Source organism: Antechinus flavipes, chromosome 3, assembly GCF_016432865.1.
Source record: "Antechinus flavipes isolate AdamAnt ecotype Samford, QLD, Australia chromosome 3, AdamAnt_v2, whole genome shotgun sequence".
NCBI classification, from domain to species: domain Eukaryota; kingdom Metazoa; phylum Chordata; class Mammalia; order Dasyuromorphia; family Dasyuridae; genus Antechinus; species Antechinus flavipes.
In genome coordinates, this window is record NC_067400.1 from 290538031 (window position 1) to 290557860 (window position 19830).

The following is a 19830-nucleotide window of genomic DNA, read 5'->3' on the forward strand; positions in this document are numbered from 1 at the left end:
CCCCTCTTCACTAAATTCCAGTAACTCTCTAGTGACTCAATGATAAATACAATCTATTCTTTTAAAGCTTTTCAAAACCTTACTCTAATTTATTCTTCTAGTTTCATTATACAGTTTCTCTTCCCACATAGTTATACATAGAATAGCCAAACTTGCCTTCTTTCTGTTCCTCAGACACAGTATTCTAGTTTCTTTGTCCTCTCCATTGCATTGACCATTTTCCAAACTTAGAATGCACTCTCTTCTCATCTCCACCTCATTGAAACTCTTATTATTTTCAAGATGCAACTCAAACATCATTTTCTATATGAATTCTGATCTCAACTGCAAGAGCCCTTCCTTACTAAAGGTGTTGGATTTAATGATTTTGTACTTGTCATTATTTACCTTAATTCATTGATTATTCCTTGTATATTTATTTTCTCTACACATGTGTACCTATGCATGTGTATATATGTTACATATACATGTGTGTATTATGGGTATACACATATCATATCCCAATTTGATATTAAATGTAAATTGCTTGAATTCAATAATTATTTCATTTTAAAATGGTCTTTGTAGCCCTAGAATTTTGCGCAGAATCTGATATATAGCAGGCACTTAAATTCTTCTTATTGAGAGAAAGCATTTTACAAATGGTAAACCTGTATATTATAGCAAGATTAATGTTTCTTTTTGGTGGAGGCAGAGGGAGAGGAAGGAGAAGGGAAGAAGGAAAAAAAAGGAGGGGGAAGATAGAGAGGAGCAGAAATAGAGTGACAAAGACAAAGAGACACACACTGACAGAGAGACAAAGATACAAGTTCTCACACACACATATACATACGGAATCTGAATAATTCTATAAATGGAAGGATTTAGGTATTAGCATTTTCATAGAAACTAGAAAGTCTTGGGGAAAAAACCTCACTGAAAAAACTGTCATTCACTTTGAATGAATACCAAAGTTCAATCTGTACTATACCTACTTTAGTGAAATCTTGCCTCTTACCCTTCTGCGATATGATTTTCATTCCTAATGCACCATTTAAATCGTTTCCTTGAAAGACAGAAAATTTTTCTTGTTGGTGTTTGTTAAGGACTTAATTTTTTAAATTTTTTCTTTGGAACTTGCCACTTTTAGCCATTTCTGTGTTCCTGAAAAGCATCTGTTGCACTGATGTATACTAGTTTTTCTCCTATTTCTACAGCTATTTGTTTTTTGTCTCCTATTCCAGTCATGTCAGTTGATGTTCAATGATCAATTCATGCTTTCTCTCTTGGTCTTCTCCCTTAGAGAGCTCCAAAACTAATTATTTCAGAATTCAAGGTCTTTCTTTCATAAACTTGATCTATGATTTGGTGGAAAGAATTCCAGATGTTGGGTAAGTGGAACTGGGGAAGAATTCTATTTCTTGTTGTTACTATTAATATAACCCTGGACAAATTATTTCAACTCTTTTAGCATCATCTGTTAAATGAAGGAGTTTGATTACATAATCTTGATAGTATGTTCCAGTGTAAAATCCCATGATCCTATTCACCTAACCTAATGCTCTAAAAGTTCTCCTTAGCACAAATTCTTCATTACAAGTAGGCTGGAATCCTCAAAGTCAATGGATAGATATCATATATCCTCACATCGCTTTTACATTCACACTGAATTCTTGGTGGCAATGTTCAGTTTCCTTCCTTCTGACCCAAATACCATTTAAAGCTATATTCAGGTCTTCCATTTTCTGCAAATACTTCTGTCATTTTCTGGTCCTCTTTGACTTCTCCTTTTCCTGCATTTCTATAATACCTGCTCTTTGTGCCAATCATACGGACACTTAATTGCTCTCTCTCTTATATGTTTATACCTAACTCTAGCATGTGTTAACTTTTTTTTAATCAGTAAGCATGTTAGCTTCTTGTGGATAGGCTTCTTTTGTCCCCATGCTTATTTGGCTTAGTGTAGTATTGATCATGTAGAAAGTGCTTCACAAACAGAAGATAGGAGCAGAACCTGTGATTTCATTACCACAGGGAACTCACAGGTAGAAAACTCCCTGCCATAGCAGATTGGCACCTTCAGTGCAATTTATAATATCAAGTTGCCTAACACAGAAGTGTCAAACACACCCTCACAACACTTCTGAGTGTCAAGTATCACTGGAACCATATTCAAATGTAATTGGGAAATACTTAACAAAATAAAAAAAAAATACAATAAACATAGATAATATTACATTTTAAAATTAAATAAACATTTAGCCTATAGGAATCCTTCTGGACAACTAGGTGGCATAGTGTATATAGATAACTAGGAAAACTCATGTTCCTGAGTTCAAATCTGGCCACAGACATTTACTAACTGAGTGACTCTGGTCAAGTCACTTCCTCTTGTTTGCCTGGATAACCAACAATAACAACAATATGGAATTCTTATGTAGAAATTTCGTTGTTGTTTAGTTGTTTCAGTTTTGATAGAGGTAATGGGGTAGTTTGCCATTCCTTCTCTGGGTTATTTTATAGATGGGAAAACTGGGTCAGATAAGGTTAAGTGACTTGTCTAGGGTCACATGACTAGTAAGTATATGAAGCCAGAGTTGAACTCAGGAAGATGCCTTCCCAATTCTCAGCCCAGAACTCTATCCTTTGTGCCATTTATCTAGTCCTATGTTTAGATTAGTAGCCTTTACTTCAGTATGAGTTTGATTACCAATGACCTAGAGCACTGAGAAATAAAGTAATTTGACTATCCTCACACAGCTATGGGTTTAACCTATGTATCAGAGGAAGAATTTGAATCCAGGCCTTCCTTGATTTGAAATTAAGTCTCTATTTTTCACCATACTGCATCTGGAAATGATTAGACCAGCTGACTTTTAATTAGAAACCATATTGTAAAAAATGATTTCAAACAGAGTGGACACTAGGAGATCAAGTTAGGGATCAGGTGGACATGAAAGAACTGGCTTATTTAAGAAAAGTTTTGTCTTATTTCAGCTGTTTCCTTACCTATTTCTTTATTTTTTTCTTTACCCACTTAGGGTAACCACTTTAGCTCTGAGATTCAGTTTTTCTCAATTGTCATAAAAGTAGGTTGGACTAAGTGATCTTTAGGAAAGCTTTGGTTCAGATAGAGAAATGCAATAGTGGGTGAATAAGAGAGAAAGTGAAATAGGGAGATAAGCAGACCAAGGGACAAAGGTAGAGGTTCTTTCTGTAGAACAGATGGGGAAAAATGAGACAGAAAATTAATCATCTGATAGAGAAAATTAAGAAAACTTTCATTGTCAATTCATCACTTCAAGAAGTACTCAATATTCCCAGAAATAGAAGCAAAATTGAACAAGTTATTATCTTTACATCTTGCTAAATTCAAAGCATTTCGATTTGATTATAGATATGTACCTGTGAATAGAAAAATGAGTCATATTTGTGATAATGAAAATCTTATTATTGAGAGGGAATTTCTTCCTTGGTATAAAATGGAAAAGTGACTATCCAGGATGAGAAAAACCATTATTACCCTGAGTTGTCTTTGTTCGTTTAGGTTTTCGAGGAATCTTTGTGGTGGCTGGTTCCTGAGTGGAATGAACTGCTTTTGCTGAGAAGGGGGAAAAAAGCATATGTTTTGGGAGAATTAAAAAAAAATTAAGAGAATAGCACCAATTTATTTTAGTTAATAAATTATTTTCTTAAATAAAATTAACAACTTAAAGTATTTTTATACACAACAATGTAGACTGTAGAAAATATATACACAAAATAGGAATTTTTGTTTTTTTATATTGACATATAATAAATTACATAGTGTGGAAGAACATGATAGGAAGGAAATAAATATTTATATAGCACCTATCATGTGCTAGGCACTGTGCCAAGCACTTTACAAAATTGATCTCATTTGATTCTTACAACTACCTTGTGAGTTAGGTACTTTTAATCAATCAATAAACATTTACTAAGCATCTACTATGTGCCAAGCATTGTTATTTTTCCCATTTTATAGTTGAAACAAATAGTAGTTAAGCAATGTGCCCAGTGTCATACAGGTCTTATTTGAATCAAGGTTTCTTGACTTCAGGTGCACTGTGCCACCTCACTGCATATAGATAATAATAATACATATACATATATATATATATAAACATATGTGTGTATATATGTAATTATATATTATGTACTATATAATACTCATATGTAGGTAATTAATGCTTTTATTTCTCCATTGTTACATTCTCCTGTTTGCTTATTCAGCTCTCTATTACATTATGTAGACATAGCAAATTATTCATTTTGGGACATATAGGAATATATGTGAAATGAAATATTTGTAGAAGTTGCATAGGATCAAGGGGGTTATGGATAAACTAGCTCTCAAGAGCCATTATTTTAACCATCTCATTTTACAGGTGAAGAAAGTTAGTTTACAATAGAACATGTGGCTTCATTTTCACATGAGGAAATAACCAACTCAACTATATAAAAAATTCTTTACAATTTAGGGGATGCCATAGCGTATAGGGTGCTGGGTGTGGACAACTCACAAAGAGTTATCTTCCTGAGTTCAAATTTGATCTCCAACATGTATTAGCTGTGTGACCCTGGGCAAGTCACTTAACTCTGTTTACCCCAGTTTACTCAGCTGTAAATTGAGCTGGAGAAGGAAATGGCAAAGCACTCTAGTATCTTTGATAAGAAATTCCAAATAGAATCATGAAGAATTGGACATGACTGAAAATGACTGAAAAAGACAATATCCTGAATTAGGGGATGGTAGGTGGATCATTTATTTGTCTTAGGATAGATGTAAAATGAATTGATTTTTTTTCCTTTACCAAAATTAGTCACTATTGAGATCTTTAGTTTTTTATTTCTTCACTGAAAATTTACCTTTTCCTGAGGAAAGTATTTTTTCAATGTTGCCTATTATTTAATCTCTCCCATAATTTTATTTATAGGGAATGGAAGAGAGAAAGTAAAGCTGTGTGTGTGTGTATGTGTGTGTGTGTGTGTGTGTGTGTGTGTGTGTGTGTGTGTATGTGTGTGTGTGTTTGTGGTATATATTGTTGCTAGATTGTGGTTTCTGCTCATTCTGATCCCTTGGAAGCTACATTTTACCAAACTTTTATTTATTAGAGAGTCCTTTTATTCCTTCCCATTCGACCCTACTCAGTATGTCAAGATTTTATAGTGAAAATAACTTGGGAATTTTTCAAGTAGACCTTTGCCAGAGAAAAAATCATTTCATTTTGTTTCTTCATTTCCTTTCCTTTTCTTTTCTCATGCATGGCACTAAGAAGGTGCTTAATACTTATTGACTTCCTTGCTTGCAGTGAAATTATTTTCTATCTTGGAAAAGATAAACTAAAGAAACTAAAGAAAAATCTTTAACTTCCCTGAAAGTAATCTTTCATGAGGGTGGGATTTCATTAATAATGACATTTTAAACATTGGGGTAACTAAATATTGGAAATTCTGCAATGAGGTAATACCAGCAGAAATCTGGAAAGGGAAAGTAAATCACAGCCATTCTTAAGCAAAGTGTATTTTGTCAAGTGATACAAAGAAACCATTCAAATCCTAGTCAAAATATTCTATAATGAATGGATTGTAATGCAAGCAACTACAGATTATAGAGAGGGTAAGTAGGGATCTCTAGATAGAAAGTTTCTATCATATCTGAAATTTTAAAAAAATTCACTACAGGTATATAATACTCTATGATAGTAAGCTGGTATTTTGTTTTGTTATAGAAACTAGATAGTTTAGTAATAAGAAAACCAGAAAATAGTTCTCCTTCCTTCAAATAATCATATTAGAGTAACTTTATTGTATAATTATAATAAATATAATTTACTTTATTTTGTGCATCTTGGCTATCTTTTTTTGGAGAGAATAATGACTTAATTGATGTAGGAAAATCCCAGTTTAGAAATTTACTGACAATCCATTTGTAATTTGTGGTTTTAAGAAGTTGGCTGGTGTACTGGTTTGTCAAATGATTTCAACATGGTGACACACCCACATATGTGTTTGTATACATACATACACATATATGTATATACACACATATGTAAATGTATACATGTATAAAAATATAAATCAATATATAGTTATGGATATATATGAGGCAGACTTTGATCAAAGTGTCTTAGACATCAAGGCTGGACTTCTATCCACCATGTAATGCCCCCCATTCACTTTGGTTAAGAGGCATTTTAATAATTTCTGTTGTGGTCATTCTACTAAAATGAGTGACCAAATGAGTATGACTGGACAGATTTAATATATATTACTGCTTATAGATGCTTGATGTTCTTTTTACACTATTTGAGTGATATCATTTTTAAAAGCAAAAATGTTGGAAAGTTTTATAATCTCTCTTTTAAAAAATGTCAACTCCTTTTTGCCCAAGACTTCACAAAACAACCTGGGAATGGAGAAAAGGAAGAACATATTCCTATCTAATAAAGTCAAAATTATATCTTCCTTTCAGATTAGAGAAAGGAAATTTTCTGTCATTTGAAAGAAATATATTCAAAATTACTTGAAATAAATTCCTAGGCTACTGTAAGGCAGTTGCCAAGAGTCTCATAATTCAACAGAAATATCAAGGCAAAAATTTACCCAGTGTGGTTTGTAGTACATCTTGACTTGGACTTGGTGAAATCTTAGGCTTAACAGGAATGCTTTTTGTCCCTATGGGAGCTGGAAAAAAAGTCCAAAATTATAAGCTAGTGAGATCTAGTATCCACACCACCAGGTCAAAATACAAAGTACAAGCAGCGCAGCATGGAGTGAAGCAGGAAATGATGGCCTTTGGATGAAAATGGAGGAAAAAAAATAATGAAATGAATATTTAGGAAAATTATTTTAGAACATAAAAATGAGTTTCAAAATATGAATTATTTTGGAACATGCAGCTTATAATTTGGAAAGAATTGAGAATGCTAATGAACTCAGTGGTGGATTTTACAGTCACAGTTCAGAGCAAAACAAGACTATTTTTTCCTATTTGGAAACAATATATATATATGTTATATATAAATTATATATAAATATATAAATATAAATATATAAAAATGCAGTGGCTCAATGTCTTCTAAGCCAAAGGACAAAGGAACCTAGCAAAAATAAAATGAAAAGAAAATGAGATGAAATAGGATGTAAAAAAATGGTGATATAAGACAATTATTCCAAGGAGGACTTTCAGCAAAGAGAAAACAGAAAATTAGAATTTCTTAACAAGAGAGAATGAACATTACCCATTGTTGGCTTTGATGGTTCAATTCTAAATGTAACAGGTTCCAGGACTATGTCAAAAGCAAAACAAATACACAAATACATATAAAAATTTGTGAGATTCACTATCTGATCAAACCAATTTTCTTTTATTTCTATATATACTCAAACAATATAGAATATTTATCATTTCTTTATCCTGAGAAATTTTTTTAATAATAAGTGACTTAAGGACTCTCTCTTAAAGGGCATAGCTCAGGTAAGTTAGGTTAGCATGGACTCTTTCAACTTCTCATCCTTTGTCATGTTGAGAAATGTTGGACACACAAATTACTACCTTAAGACTAGACTACAACTCTAACTCCTTGAACAAGATGTCATTTTGAAGGTATTTGAGAGGGCAATCTGTAATAATTTCTGATGTTTTGAGCACACAACCTTTCATGAAAAATTTAGTCCTCTCATTAAGGCAATGATTAATTACAAATGATGAGGAAGCCCATTACCCAACTTTTGACAGAGAACAATGGGCTCAAAATGCGAAAAGAGACTTAGAATTTTAGACCTAGCAATGAAGGAATTCATTTAGACCTACTATGAATATTTCCTATAAAGGTTGAGCTTTCTTCTCTTTTTCTTTGAGTTAGGAAAGGAATAGGTAAAAAAAAATAAATGGTCATTAATTGAAAAAGTTAAATTTTTAAAAAGTTATCCTGATATAAAGAAAATAGTGGAAAGAGGTAGGTTTTTGGCTTGCTTGCTTTTATCCTCATTATTAGGGGAATAATCTTAAAATATACACACATATTTATAGTTTATGCAAGTTTTCTTAACATTATCTTTAATGATAACAAAAACATCTGTATTTATCTCAAGGAATAAGTTTTGAAAAAGTTATCTCTCTATCTTGAAAAACAAAATAATTCATTTACCAGGTTTGGTCTGAGAAACATCTGGGTCTGGTTTATGTACATCTCTAGGAGCTGAAAGAAAAAAGTCCAGGTTATAACATCATGTTCTTTAGACATCGCACCTAGTATCTTACAAAATAGGGACATGAAATCCTTCAAGTATAAATGATGGAATGAATAATCTTTTGTTAGTTATGAGGAAAAATGCAGCCCATGAAAGAATTTTTTAAAATGGAAAAAATGGCATTTCCTTGGAAAACGTTTAGAGATAGTCAGAAAAAAAATATGGAATTCACATTTTGAAACTCTTAGGAAAGAGAGAGGAAAACGGCTGACATAATTATAAGGGGATGGATTTGCTTTGAGTTTTATTTTTGCAGCAGATAGTCTTTTGCTTGAAGTGTAGCACTTTCTTTACATGTCTGTCTGTCTTCTAGTGACAGTAATGGAAGATATCTATGATATAAGACAGTAAAGTAAAATAAAAGATGTTCTGATAAGGAAAATTAATTAAAGGTGGCAGATTTGTTGAGTACCTAGGAAAAGAAGGTATATAGGGAAAAGCTAAATAATAAAAGGCAGTGGCAGAAAACAAGTATTTGATTACAATAATGAGATGAAAAAGCAAACACATTGTCCCCTTAGTAAGCTGGTACCTATTGTTGGTGTTGCTGTTCTCAATGTGATGGTTATTGGGGCTGTTACAGTAAACAAAACAAAGATAAGAAAGGTCAGTTTGTGTGTCATTCTAATCACCTGACTCCTAATTTTTATTATGCATTTTACATATAGAATAATTTTAGTAGTGGGGAAAAAATAAAACATCAATAACAAAAATTTGTTGACTGCTGACCACAAATGAGAGACTGTGCTAAGCATTGAGGATGAAAAGTTGAAAAATAATAATGTCCTCACCTTAAGCAAATAGAGTGCGAGCCCCCTACTGATTTTTCTACTGGAGAAATATCTATTGTCAGTGGAAGGTTTTCAGAGGCAAAATCAATTGCTTATGTCAGAATTTCTCTCTCTGAGCCTATATGGTATTTGGAGAATTTTATAATTCAAGATAATAAATTAAAATAAAAGATACTCTATAAAGGAAAACTAAGTAAAAATGGCAGATTCGTGGGGTGACAAAATTGCCATACAATATTGGTCAATTATGAAAAGATGATTTCCTTACTTTTGCTTTACTTTCTGGCTCCTTTCTTGTCCCCTCCCTTCCTACTGAACTGAAAAAATCTCATGAATTCTAGCATCTCTATGGAAGATAGGTGGAAATCCACATGCTGCTGAAATAAAATTAAATTTGGGCTTTTTTGATAAAGTAAAAAAAAATGGAGAGAAGTATTATTGTTTTTCCATCCTTGTTGAGTTTAACACAATTTTGCCCTTGAATGTAGTTAAAGGGTTACATGAATGTTTTATATATGTAGAAGGGAGACTATATAAATCAAGACCAATAAACTCAAAAGAGACATCAATGGCAGTGTGTTAAAGCATCAAAGAACACACCTGATTATTTGTATTAATGAGCAAAAATCATGGTATGAATCATCTCCATTGCCTGGGTGAGTACATGTGATTGGTCTGCATAGTCCTGAGCACTTCAGTAGTGTGATTTTGGTCTGCCCATTTACTCACATAGTCTTAAATCATTTTACCCTTCCTTGTAGAGCTGCTCTTCTCAACTATGCTCTCCTCCTTTCTAGTTCTTTCCATTTGTTCAGACAAATACAACACCATTTATGGAAGCCGCTAGTTTTCTCTGTCAGTACTGTCTATTTCAATGCTACATTTTCCTCTAAATATCATGTAGTCTAGTGGATAAGGCATTAAATTTAGGATCACTAGAGGGAAGTTAAGGGAGAATAGTATTCTAGAAATACAAGAAAAAGTGGATATCCAGGAGGAAGGTGTTAAATGCTGCAGAAAGGTCAAGAATTGTGAGGACAGAGAAAAGTTCATTAGATTTGTCCATTAAAAGATTGTTGGTAAACTTAGAGGGAGGAGTTTTAATTGGGTGATGAGTACAAAAACCACATTAAAAAGGGAATGAGAAGTGCGGGAAGGAGGATAAGTAGAACACTAAATTTGCAATTTTTTTCTTAGTAGTCTGAAAAAATGGAGATATATGACAATTTGAGGGACAATAAAGTCAAGGAAAGAGTTTTTAAGTACAAGGGAGGCTTGGACACATTTGTAAGCAGTTGAAGCCAGTATAAAGAGAGGAACTGAGGATTACAGAGCAAAAGAAAATGATTGTGGGGGCAAATTATTAGAGAAGGTGGCAGAACATGGGCTCATGGAGGAGGGGTTGGCCTTGGTCAAAATGTCTTTATCAGAGATTAGAGTAAAAATAGAGAATGGAGAATAATGCTCATGACAAGGGTTTTAAAATTTTATATCAGTGGAGTAAAGAGAATTCATGGAGAACAATTTTTATTTTTTTTTCAGTAAAGTAAGAAATGAAATTTTGTAGCGAGAAGGAAAGAGAAGATGATGTAGGAGGCTTGAGGACTGAAGAAAAAGTTTAGAAGATCCACTGTAGAAAATACAGTATGAAGGACAATTAGGAAAGGGTAAAAGCAATATCTTGCTACAAGATAGGTTCCATTGAGATTAGATAATGCAAATTTATTGTGGACCCACTCAGCAATATTGTGCAATATTTCTTCTAATACTATTTAGCAGCACAAGATAGAGCAGAGATGATATATGGTTGAAATTTGGTAATGCCTTAGTGGCAAAAGGACAAGGGGGTCAGGGATTTGAGTAGAAGAAAGAATTAAAATGAAATGGATAATTATAGGGTCAAGATTATGATGGGAGGACAGAGCAAAGAAGTTGGCCTTATTTGAAAGCATTGAGGGATTCAAAAACTGCACATCACTGTGAAGATGAGAATTAAGAAAGATTAATAATATGGAATATTCAATGGCAAGTAATAAACATTTTAGTTTTGGATTCTTAAGTGTTTGGGAAATTACAATGGCAAAACTGAGGAATTTCCAGTATAAATGAATTTATTGTTTATCTGGAAATTGAAGAAAAAGGCATTTTGATTTATTCCTGCAAATATAATGAGTACAATTAAACAAAAGTTATAACTATTCTATTTTATATCTCTATATATCTATATCTATGTCTAGATAGATAGATAGATAGATAGATAGATATAATTGCAGTAATGGACTATGCAAAGAAAATCTAGGATTAAGGAAAGTAGAATCTGAAAAGAGGTCTGTTGCTTATAAATCATTCATACTGTAAATATGTTACTTTTTTATTTTCTAAGATGGTTATTCGTTTACTGGAAGAATTTGACTTTCTGCTGCTACAAATGACATTGTTTCTCTCTCTCTCTCTCTCTCTCTCTCTCTCTCTCTCTCTCTCTCTCTCTCTCTCTCCCCCTCCCTCCTTCTTCTCCTCTTGTATCTTTCCCCCTCCTCCTTCTTTATCTCTCCATCTTTGCTTCCTTGTCTCTCTCTACCCATCCTTCATCCATCTTTTTTCTTTATGAATTGTTTATTTAAAAGATTAAAATAAATTGGCATTATCAAAAGGGCAAAGACAAAAGACATAAATGGAAATGTCCATGAGAACAAGTTGTAAATAATCTCTCCTTTCCCATATAGTCAAAAAAGTCCAAATTTTTATCACAAACAAAATTTCTTTCTGGTTCTTATAAGATGGTAGGACTAGGGTGTCCAATGAACTCAGGTTTCCTATGCAGTTGAAAACTAATGAACTTAAGGAAATTGTGACTTTGATTTCCTCACAAGAAAACCTGTCATTCTTGTTTCTCAGACTTCTGACATATGTAATAAACTTTAACATGTGAATGAATTGAACATATGTAAATAAAAATGCTGTAATCAAAAGCTAAACTTTTAACAATTTTCTTATACATCCATGTCAAGCAATAAGAAGGGTATCTCTACTTGGCAGAAATACAAAATTATATTTTGGTTATGATAGAAGAATAATGTCCATTGTGAGTTTATAGTATAACTCAGATCGTGGAAACCGTGGAGGAATAACCTCAAATTTTTTTTAAAAAGCTGGACTTTTGATTTAATTGGTATAGAAAATTTTTCATTAGTGGAGTACCTATCTCCTCTACCAACACATATTGGTATCCCTAGAATGTAAGCTCCTTGAGGGCAGAGACTATCTTTCTACTTATATTCCCAGAACAGCACAGTGCCTAATTTGTAGTAAACACTTAATAAATACTTTTTGTTGTTCCATGTTAGCATTGCTTCTGCAACTTATGGTTAGTTGTCTGAGTTATAGATAAGCAAATGACTTCTATATTTTTAGTTAGGGCTTAACCTCATATCTTTCTGACTCTAAGGCCAGCTTTCTATCTACTGTATCCATGGAGCTACTCCATAATACAGTGATAAATACTCCATTGCATACTGATAAAATGATATTTATTTATTTTTAAAATGCTTAAAATTGGAAAAATTGTGATACTCTCATAGTAAAAAAACTGCTTCTTGGACATTGAAATAGACTACTAGGAATTATGAATATATTGAAAATAATATTTTGCTAAATGGTACCTAGAGCTTTGAATAAGCAACATTCTAAAAATGTATAATTTAATCTTAAAGAATAGCTATTACACTGGTGAAATCTGTCACATTAAGCATAATTTTTAAAATGTTTGTATAGAGAACAGTTTAACAATTCATGATCAATTCATCTGAGTTTTTGTTGTTCTTGTTGTTGAAGGAAAGAACACCCCACACTTAACAAATTTATTTGAGTTCAAATATGAAATAGATTTGGAAAGAAAAGGAAAGGCTTTACTAGGGAGCATAAATATCTCAGGTGTGGTCAAGACATATAGTCATTTAAAGCAAATTAAGATTTTAGTTTGACATATGTGACAGAAAAATCAAATCAATTAAATTTGACTTACTGAATAAAAATATGCTTTTAATTATTAATTTCTTGCCCCTTTAGGAATATAGCAGAGAATTAAAGAGGACATGCTATTGGAGTACAATGAGAGATTTGATTGAAATGTTCCCTTAAGCATATTTATTTTGTACTCTGATGTGTATGAAAGCATTTTGACTCCAGATTTATTAGTGAAAGAGAGATTTACATTTAAAACTAATAAAACAACATCAGGAAACTTTAGGAAAACAGGTAAAGGTATATAACACAAGAACAAATGACATCATACCTAGAAGACAATAATAATGATACAAATTGTGAGGAGAAATGATGATACTACTGAAGATTCTTAAAATTGGATATTGTCTTTCCCTTACCCCAGTCTTAGGATGAAGAAAATGTACAAATCAAGAAGATACCATTACCTAAAGTTGTCTTTGGTTGCTTGATTCTAATAGTAATTTCTTCTGGGACTGCATTAAAACAAACACATTCATTGCATAGAAACCAAAATTCAAACTTTGTTTTGATGTATATGTATGGAATTACTATTTGTTATTTGATCTAAGCAAGATTTTATAGAAAATATGACTAAAATTATACTTTTATACAATTATAATTTTAAATTTGAGCCCATACATTAGTTTGGAACGAAGTATCCTTTTTAAACTGTGCTTACAAAATACACAAGCACTGCTTTGTCATGTGTTCTTGAAAATGGATTGGACTACAGAATCTCCAAAATACACTAATAAAAATGAGAGGTTTATAGCAATTGAATTATATTATTGAGAAAATTGCATAAATGTTAACAGAAGGTTGTTGAAAGCCCAATGATATCCTTACATCCATGCATAGACCATTCACTAATTCAAAGCAGAGGATTCAGAATTCCTTGATTCAGATTTCAGATGATCAAAAGAACAATGAGTTTTAGCCTACCATAACATATATGTCATTATAGTGGCAAAGTGCTAGGTAGAGTTAGACCTTCAAATAAGTAGACCTGTTTTTGTTTCATTTTGTTTTGTATTGAATTTTTTGTGTGTGTGTGAACATTTTTCTAAGGAAGTCTTGAGGTGGGAAGTCTGAACTGACCTTAGTTCAGGATATAATGATGATAACTATAGTTATATACAATATTTATATAATGATTTAAGGCTTGCAAAATATTTTACACAGGCTATCTCATTTGATTCTCAAAAAAGCCTCATGAGGTAAGTATTATAATTGTCTCTTTTAATAGATGCGGAAAATAAGTCTGAAAGTCTAGGTAGTAAGGTCTGAGGTAGGATTCAAACTTACATTTTCTTAAATACAAATACTTTTCTCTATCAATTGCACTATCTATCTTCCTGTGAAGGATCAGTTTGTTAAGACTTTGCATTGGGTCTGCCAATTGGATCAACTAGTTAGTTAGATATTTTAAAATGAGAATTTCTTTAGAAAAGTAATAACATGAAGCATAATATATATTTCAGAACTACATCCTAGAATAAATTCCCATAAGCTTATTTTGGTGGAATTTAAGATTAATGTTATTTTTTATTTACCCTTCCCTCCAACTTATTTTTTTGAGATTAATTTTCTAAGGGGAAAAATTATGTTTGCATCAAATTTGTCCATCGTATAGATTTTTACTTCATAGTAATGAAAGCTAAAAGAAAAGATGATTTTTCTTAAGTTTAGTTGCTAGACAACAGAATTATCTGGTTATACATTTTGTGCCCAAATGTTTTACCATAGGTGGTTGGAGATACAACAGGACTCAGGGATGGCTGAGATGAAGAAGAGATGTGTCTTTCTGTGGGAGCTGAAAAAAAAGATTAAAGATTACATTCTTGAGATTGCAAATGAGATATAAGGTTTAATGTGTAGAATCCAAGAATGTTAGAAGTTCCATTTTACAGATGAGGAAACTGGGGCTCTGAGAATTTAAATGGCTAGCCAAAGTCACAAAACTGATAGGTTTCAGGGATAGGAATAAAAATCAAGTGTTCTGGCTCTCAGTATTTATTATTTCCCCAGGATATATTCTCAAGTCTGTAATACAAATTAAATTATTTGTAGTTATTATTCATATTCACAGTATCCTCTGATACAGCAAAGTGGGGGTAATTCTGAAGAATATAATGTTGACAAAACAGCCAAAGCAATGGAAATAAAGAAAGAAATGTCAGCTTTAGCTTCACTGAACACAACTGCAGAAAAAAAGTAAAGAAAGTCTATAGCAAAAAAACCTTAAAGATAGGGATTCTTAACTTGTTTGTGTTATGAATCCTTTTGGCAATGTGGTTAGCCCAAGGACCTCTTCTCAGAGTAATATTTTTAAATGTATATGATAAAATACATAGGATTAAAAAGAAAACCAATATTGTTTAAGTACATTTATCAGTCGCCAAGCTAAGAATTTTCTGGTTAATCACATAGCACAGTAACTACATTTAAGGATGAACAAAGAGTCTTCACAGAAAAAAAAAAAAGGAGGTGAGTTTTAGTGCAAATAATCAGTTTCAAGAAATAAAAATAATTTCAGTGGTGAGATGAGATGGCAGGATTATGCTTTTGGAGAATGGTAGTCATTTTTCCAATGAGCAGAGAAAACCAATAAAAGCATTCATTTAAGTTAGCATTGTTATATATTGTCACACATGACAACATGATTTTAGTGGACTGCATCAAAAATTTTTTAAATGTAAAAGATGAGCATTGACATGATATTATTTCTATTAGTTTGCTCTTTTCTTACTGGTCTATTAAATTCAGCTCTGTGACCCCAAGAACTTTCAATGCAATAAATAATATGCTCTCTGAAACTAGAGAGGGAAAAAAATTGCTACTTTACTTTGCCACTGCCCCAATTTTCTGCTTGTGTCTAATTTATGAACCAGTTACAGTGTAGAAGAGGGAAACCGGTAAATAGGCAGACATGGATTCTATCAGTATGTTTGCTCAATCCTTCCTTATTTTTCAAAAGACTACAGATATGTACTCTCTCTGTATGAACCTGAAGGGATCTTCCCTTGGTAAACTTATCTGAGGTTCCTTTCAACTCACAAATGAGGCGAGGACTGGCTGTGTTTAAAAATTCTTTTCTTACCATAATTATAAAAAATGGGGCTATAGTGGAAAACTTGAATTCTGCAATATAATCTCAGAACTCAAGGGAGAGATTAGACATTATTTTCTTTTTTATCTGATCTTGTTGAAAGACCCAAATTCTGGATTCCACTTTTCTTTTTTGTTAAAATGAGAAGCATATGAAATAATGTGCCCAGAATTCACATGGCTAGATTTTTTCACTTTATAGAAAGAAAGGGGCTGGAGCTATCCTCCCTGTCCAGGAAGCTCCCTCTATCAGTATAGGTCAGCATCTTCTGTTACTTAAAATCTTAAGAGTTGAATAGAGCATCAAATCTCTTTGCCCAAGGTCCCTCTGACAGTATGTCAAAGCAAAGTCTTCCAAGTTTTTTAGTCAGCTCTCTATCCATTATGCTACACTGACTCTCATTTGCTATACTGTTAGAATAAAAGTATTTTTTTAATTTTAAGAAAAGAGAAATACTATTAACTGAAGAGTTATAAATGCTATAAAATCTGTTCTAGCTACATCATATTAGTAGATACATAACTATTAACAAATTTCTTTATTAGACCAATATGTGGAATATGATGTGATCTTAAACACTTTGAAATTTGAAATTTATCTTCCAACCACCAGTTCCTATATTACATTTCAGTCAAGAGTGAAATTAAATGCATTTGACTTAAATACAAGATAAGGTATTTACCAGGTAGAGTTGGTGATGCATGTGGTCTTGTTGATATTTTCGGTTTTGAAGTTACAGGTCGGGAAACCTTAGTAGCTGAAAAAATGAACTTTATCATGAATTGTCTTGATATCAGTGTATTATAGTCATGGTTAACAACAAACATGTTATGTCTTAAACCTAAGATGGATTAAAAAAAATTATTGATGTGCAATTCAGATCAAAGAAAACCTAAGCCTTGGGTAAAAATTTTAGAGGTAACATATAGCATAGAGTTATTCTGGATGCTCAGGGAAAACAAAGTCTGAGAAGCTACAAGACTGAATCATTATAGAAGGATGAAGAATCACCAACTGGTTTTGATTCAAAATATAGAGAAACTGATTTTCTCACAGGCCTCAAAGAGAGGTCTTTTGTCTCTGGATAGGAACAACAATCTCTTCACATTTATCCATGTTTCCCATTGACTGGAGATATTAAAGAGTTAAGAGTCACTTTCAGCAAAAGAAAAATATCAAGTTTTAGAAAACCAATAATATTAAAATCCACAACTTATGAAATTATACAATTCTTGGGACAATAAAAAGGAAAATCATTTCTACACATTATGGCTATTACTTTGTGGGGATTCCTTTAATGTATTGTCAAAGGAACACATGTTAGAGTGCCTCTTTGCAAAGTCCAATTAAAAATATGAAAAGGAACAAACAATTCTAATATAGATAATTCTGTTATATATACTTTATATATGATGGTCTAATTTCAGATAAAAATGAACTATATTCTTCTTATATATAGCATATACACGCTGATCTTTCCTAGGTTGTATCTTGCTTCCTGAATAATATCTGTATAATTTAATCCATTTAAAGTGCATGATGTTGTGGAAAGTCAATTCCAATCAGATCATGCTATTTCGCTTGGAATGGAAGAAGTCTTAATTCTACTCATTATTTTTCAATAAATAGCAGGGTTATATTTTTGTTTTCATTCACTGATGGAGAAAGTCACTTATGGTATAGTAGACTGCAGAAAGAAAGCATGTGAATCATTTAGGGGCAAGGAATCTCTGTAAATCACTCAATGGCATTTAGCATAGCTGCCAAGCTCAAAAAGTTTTGAGGTTGCAAAGATTTTCCATAGTAGATGCTAGGGATGCTGGTCATGTCAGGAGTGGTAAAGTTTCAGAGAAGCTCCATCATTACAGTCTGGCAATCACAGTGATATTTTAGAGCCAGATCCTTTAAAAAGAAAAAAAAAAACTTATTCATTCCCCAGTGAAATTGCTTAAGACTGTTTCAGAAACTGAATGATAAATAATTTATTAGAAATCTGCTAAAAAAGGATCATGTAAATCTGGAACTGAACCATTATGCTATTTAAAAGACAATATACAACAATGGAAAAAATGGTAAGGTCTTGATTTACTAGTCTAATTTTTTTTTTTTTGAGAACAGAAAAATTTAAAAGATACTACAAGCAAATTGATCTCAGCTGTTTCTGTGTATCTCATTTATTTTCATTTTATTAAACATGGGATTTTTCCTCAGTAGTCTTTACTTTTTCTTCTCTCATTTTCTAGTAGATAATTTATAATATTTTGATCATTTCTGTTTTACTCTTTGCCTTTTATCTGGATGCCAATCTCATTCCTTCTTTGATATATTATGTTGTATTCTTTGTTTCTTTTTAATTTCCTCTCATCTCAGTTTCCTCACTTGTAAAATTAGGGATTCAGGGCTGGCGATACTCAAGTTTTCTTTCAGTTCTAATACTTTGTAATTTATTTATCGGGCCAAACAACTTTAACTATTTTTTATAGTTCTCTCTATTTGTGATAAAATATTTCTTATTCTTTATATTTTTTTCCTCATTGGTGTTTAATTATGCTATTTTTTTCTAGTAAATTTTAAAAAATGTAATAGAATACTTTTCAAATTAACTATGTAATTCAGAAGCCATTAGGAATCATTAGCCATAAGTGTTGTCTAAAATATTACTGTCTACTGTGATTATATAACAAAAAAAGTTGTTTTACTAAAAAAATTATTATTCATAACATTTCTTTCAGAAGTTTCTGCACTTTATAATCCGAATGATCATATTCTGTTTGTGGATCTGAGACTAAGGTATTACAGCGAAGGCACTTGCAAATGGGGATTAACCATGGAAGTTCCAAATTCATAATGCTGCAACTTCCTGCTTCCTGGGCTATTATAAAGCTCAAATAAGATAATGGATATAAAGCACTTTGCAAACCTTAAAATGCTATATAAATAGCAATTATTTTTATCTTTGTCTTTATTTTTCACATATATTTTATTGGTTTCCATTCTGGTAATGACTTCATTCCCTGAGCCTTCTACTATAGTTTTACTGAGCTCAAGAAATGTTTATAGAAAAATAGAAGTGTGCTGGTTTAAAATTTCTTGAGGGGAGAGGGGAAAGTATGTGTACACATTTTAAAGCTTGATTTACATCATTAACAATTTCTTAAATCTTGACCTAACAAAAAACCATGGACAAAAATAATTAGGTAAAGACCATAAATGATGTGAGACAGGAAATTATAAAAAAAGAAATAGGAACAGAATGGCCTTTGATCAGGCAAGGATAATCCTGGTTCTTTTAAAAACTTCTACTTAACTTCAAATCTATTATCCAAAGAAACCAATAATAACTATGTAACAAATAGTGCAACAAATAGATCTACTAATAGCTTTCATTTTCTTTTAAAATCAAAGCTCATTAAATTACTGAGCAAAAAAAAAAATCTGCTCAAAGGAAAAAAAAATTAAACCAAATCCTCCCCTCCCCTCTTTTGATTCAATAGAATAAAATACATACACACTGACTCAAACCCTGCTGACCCAAACCCTGCTGAAATATGAAATTATACATTTACCAGGCTTGACTGAAGCTGGGGTTGTTTTCATTTTGGGTGGAGCATGTGTTATCTGTTTTGGAGCTGAAAAGAAAAAGGTACAAGTTGAACCCTTCCTTGGTCAGAA

The 19830-nt window shown here is 32.1% G+C and overlaps 1 protein-coding gene across 1 annotated transcript in view; it reads right to left on the bottom strand.

Moving 5' to 3' along the window:
- The window catches only part of ABI3BP (ABI family member 3 binding protein), a 134203-nt gene that overhangs the window by 57844 nt on the left and 56529 nt on the right, over positions 1-19830 (bottom strand). Inside the window, exons 32-40 of the mRNA XM_051990599.1 lie at positions 19725-19787; positions 16841-16915; positions 14791-14862; positions 13475-13522; positions 8789-8830; positions 8154-8204; positions 7245-7292; positions 6607-6687; positions 3503-3580 (exon numbers count right to left, since the gene is read on the bottom strand). Of these exons, the coding sequence (XP_051846559.1) occupies positions 3503-3580; positions 6607-6687; positions 7245-7292; positions 8154-8204; positions 8789-8830; positions 13475-13522; positions 14791-14862; positions 16841-16915; positions 19725-19787 (558 nt within the window). The remainder of the gene's footprint in view (positions 1-3502; positions 3581-6606; positions 6688-7244; positions 7293-8153; positions 8205-8788; positions 8831-13474; positions 13523-14790; positions 14863-16840; positions 16916-19724; positions 19788-19830) is intronic.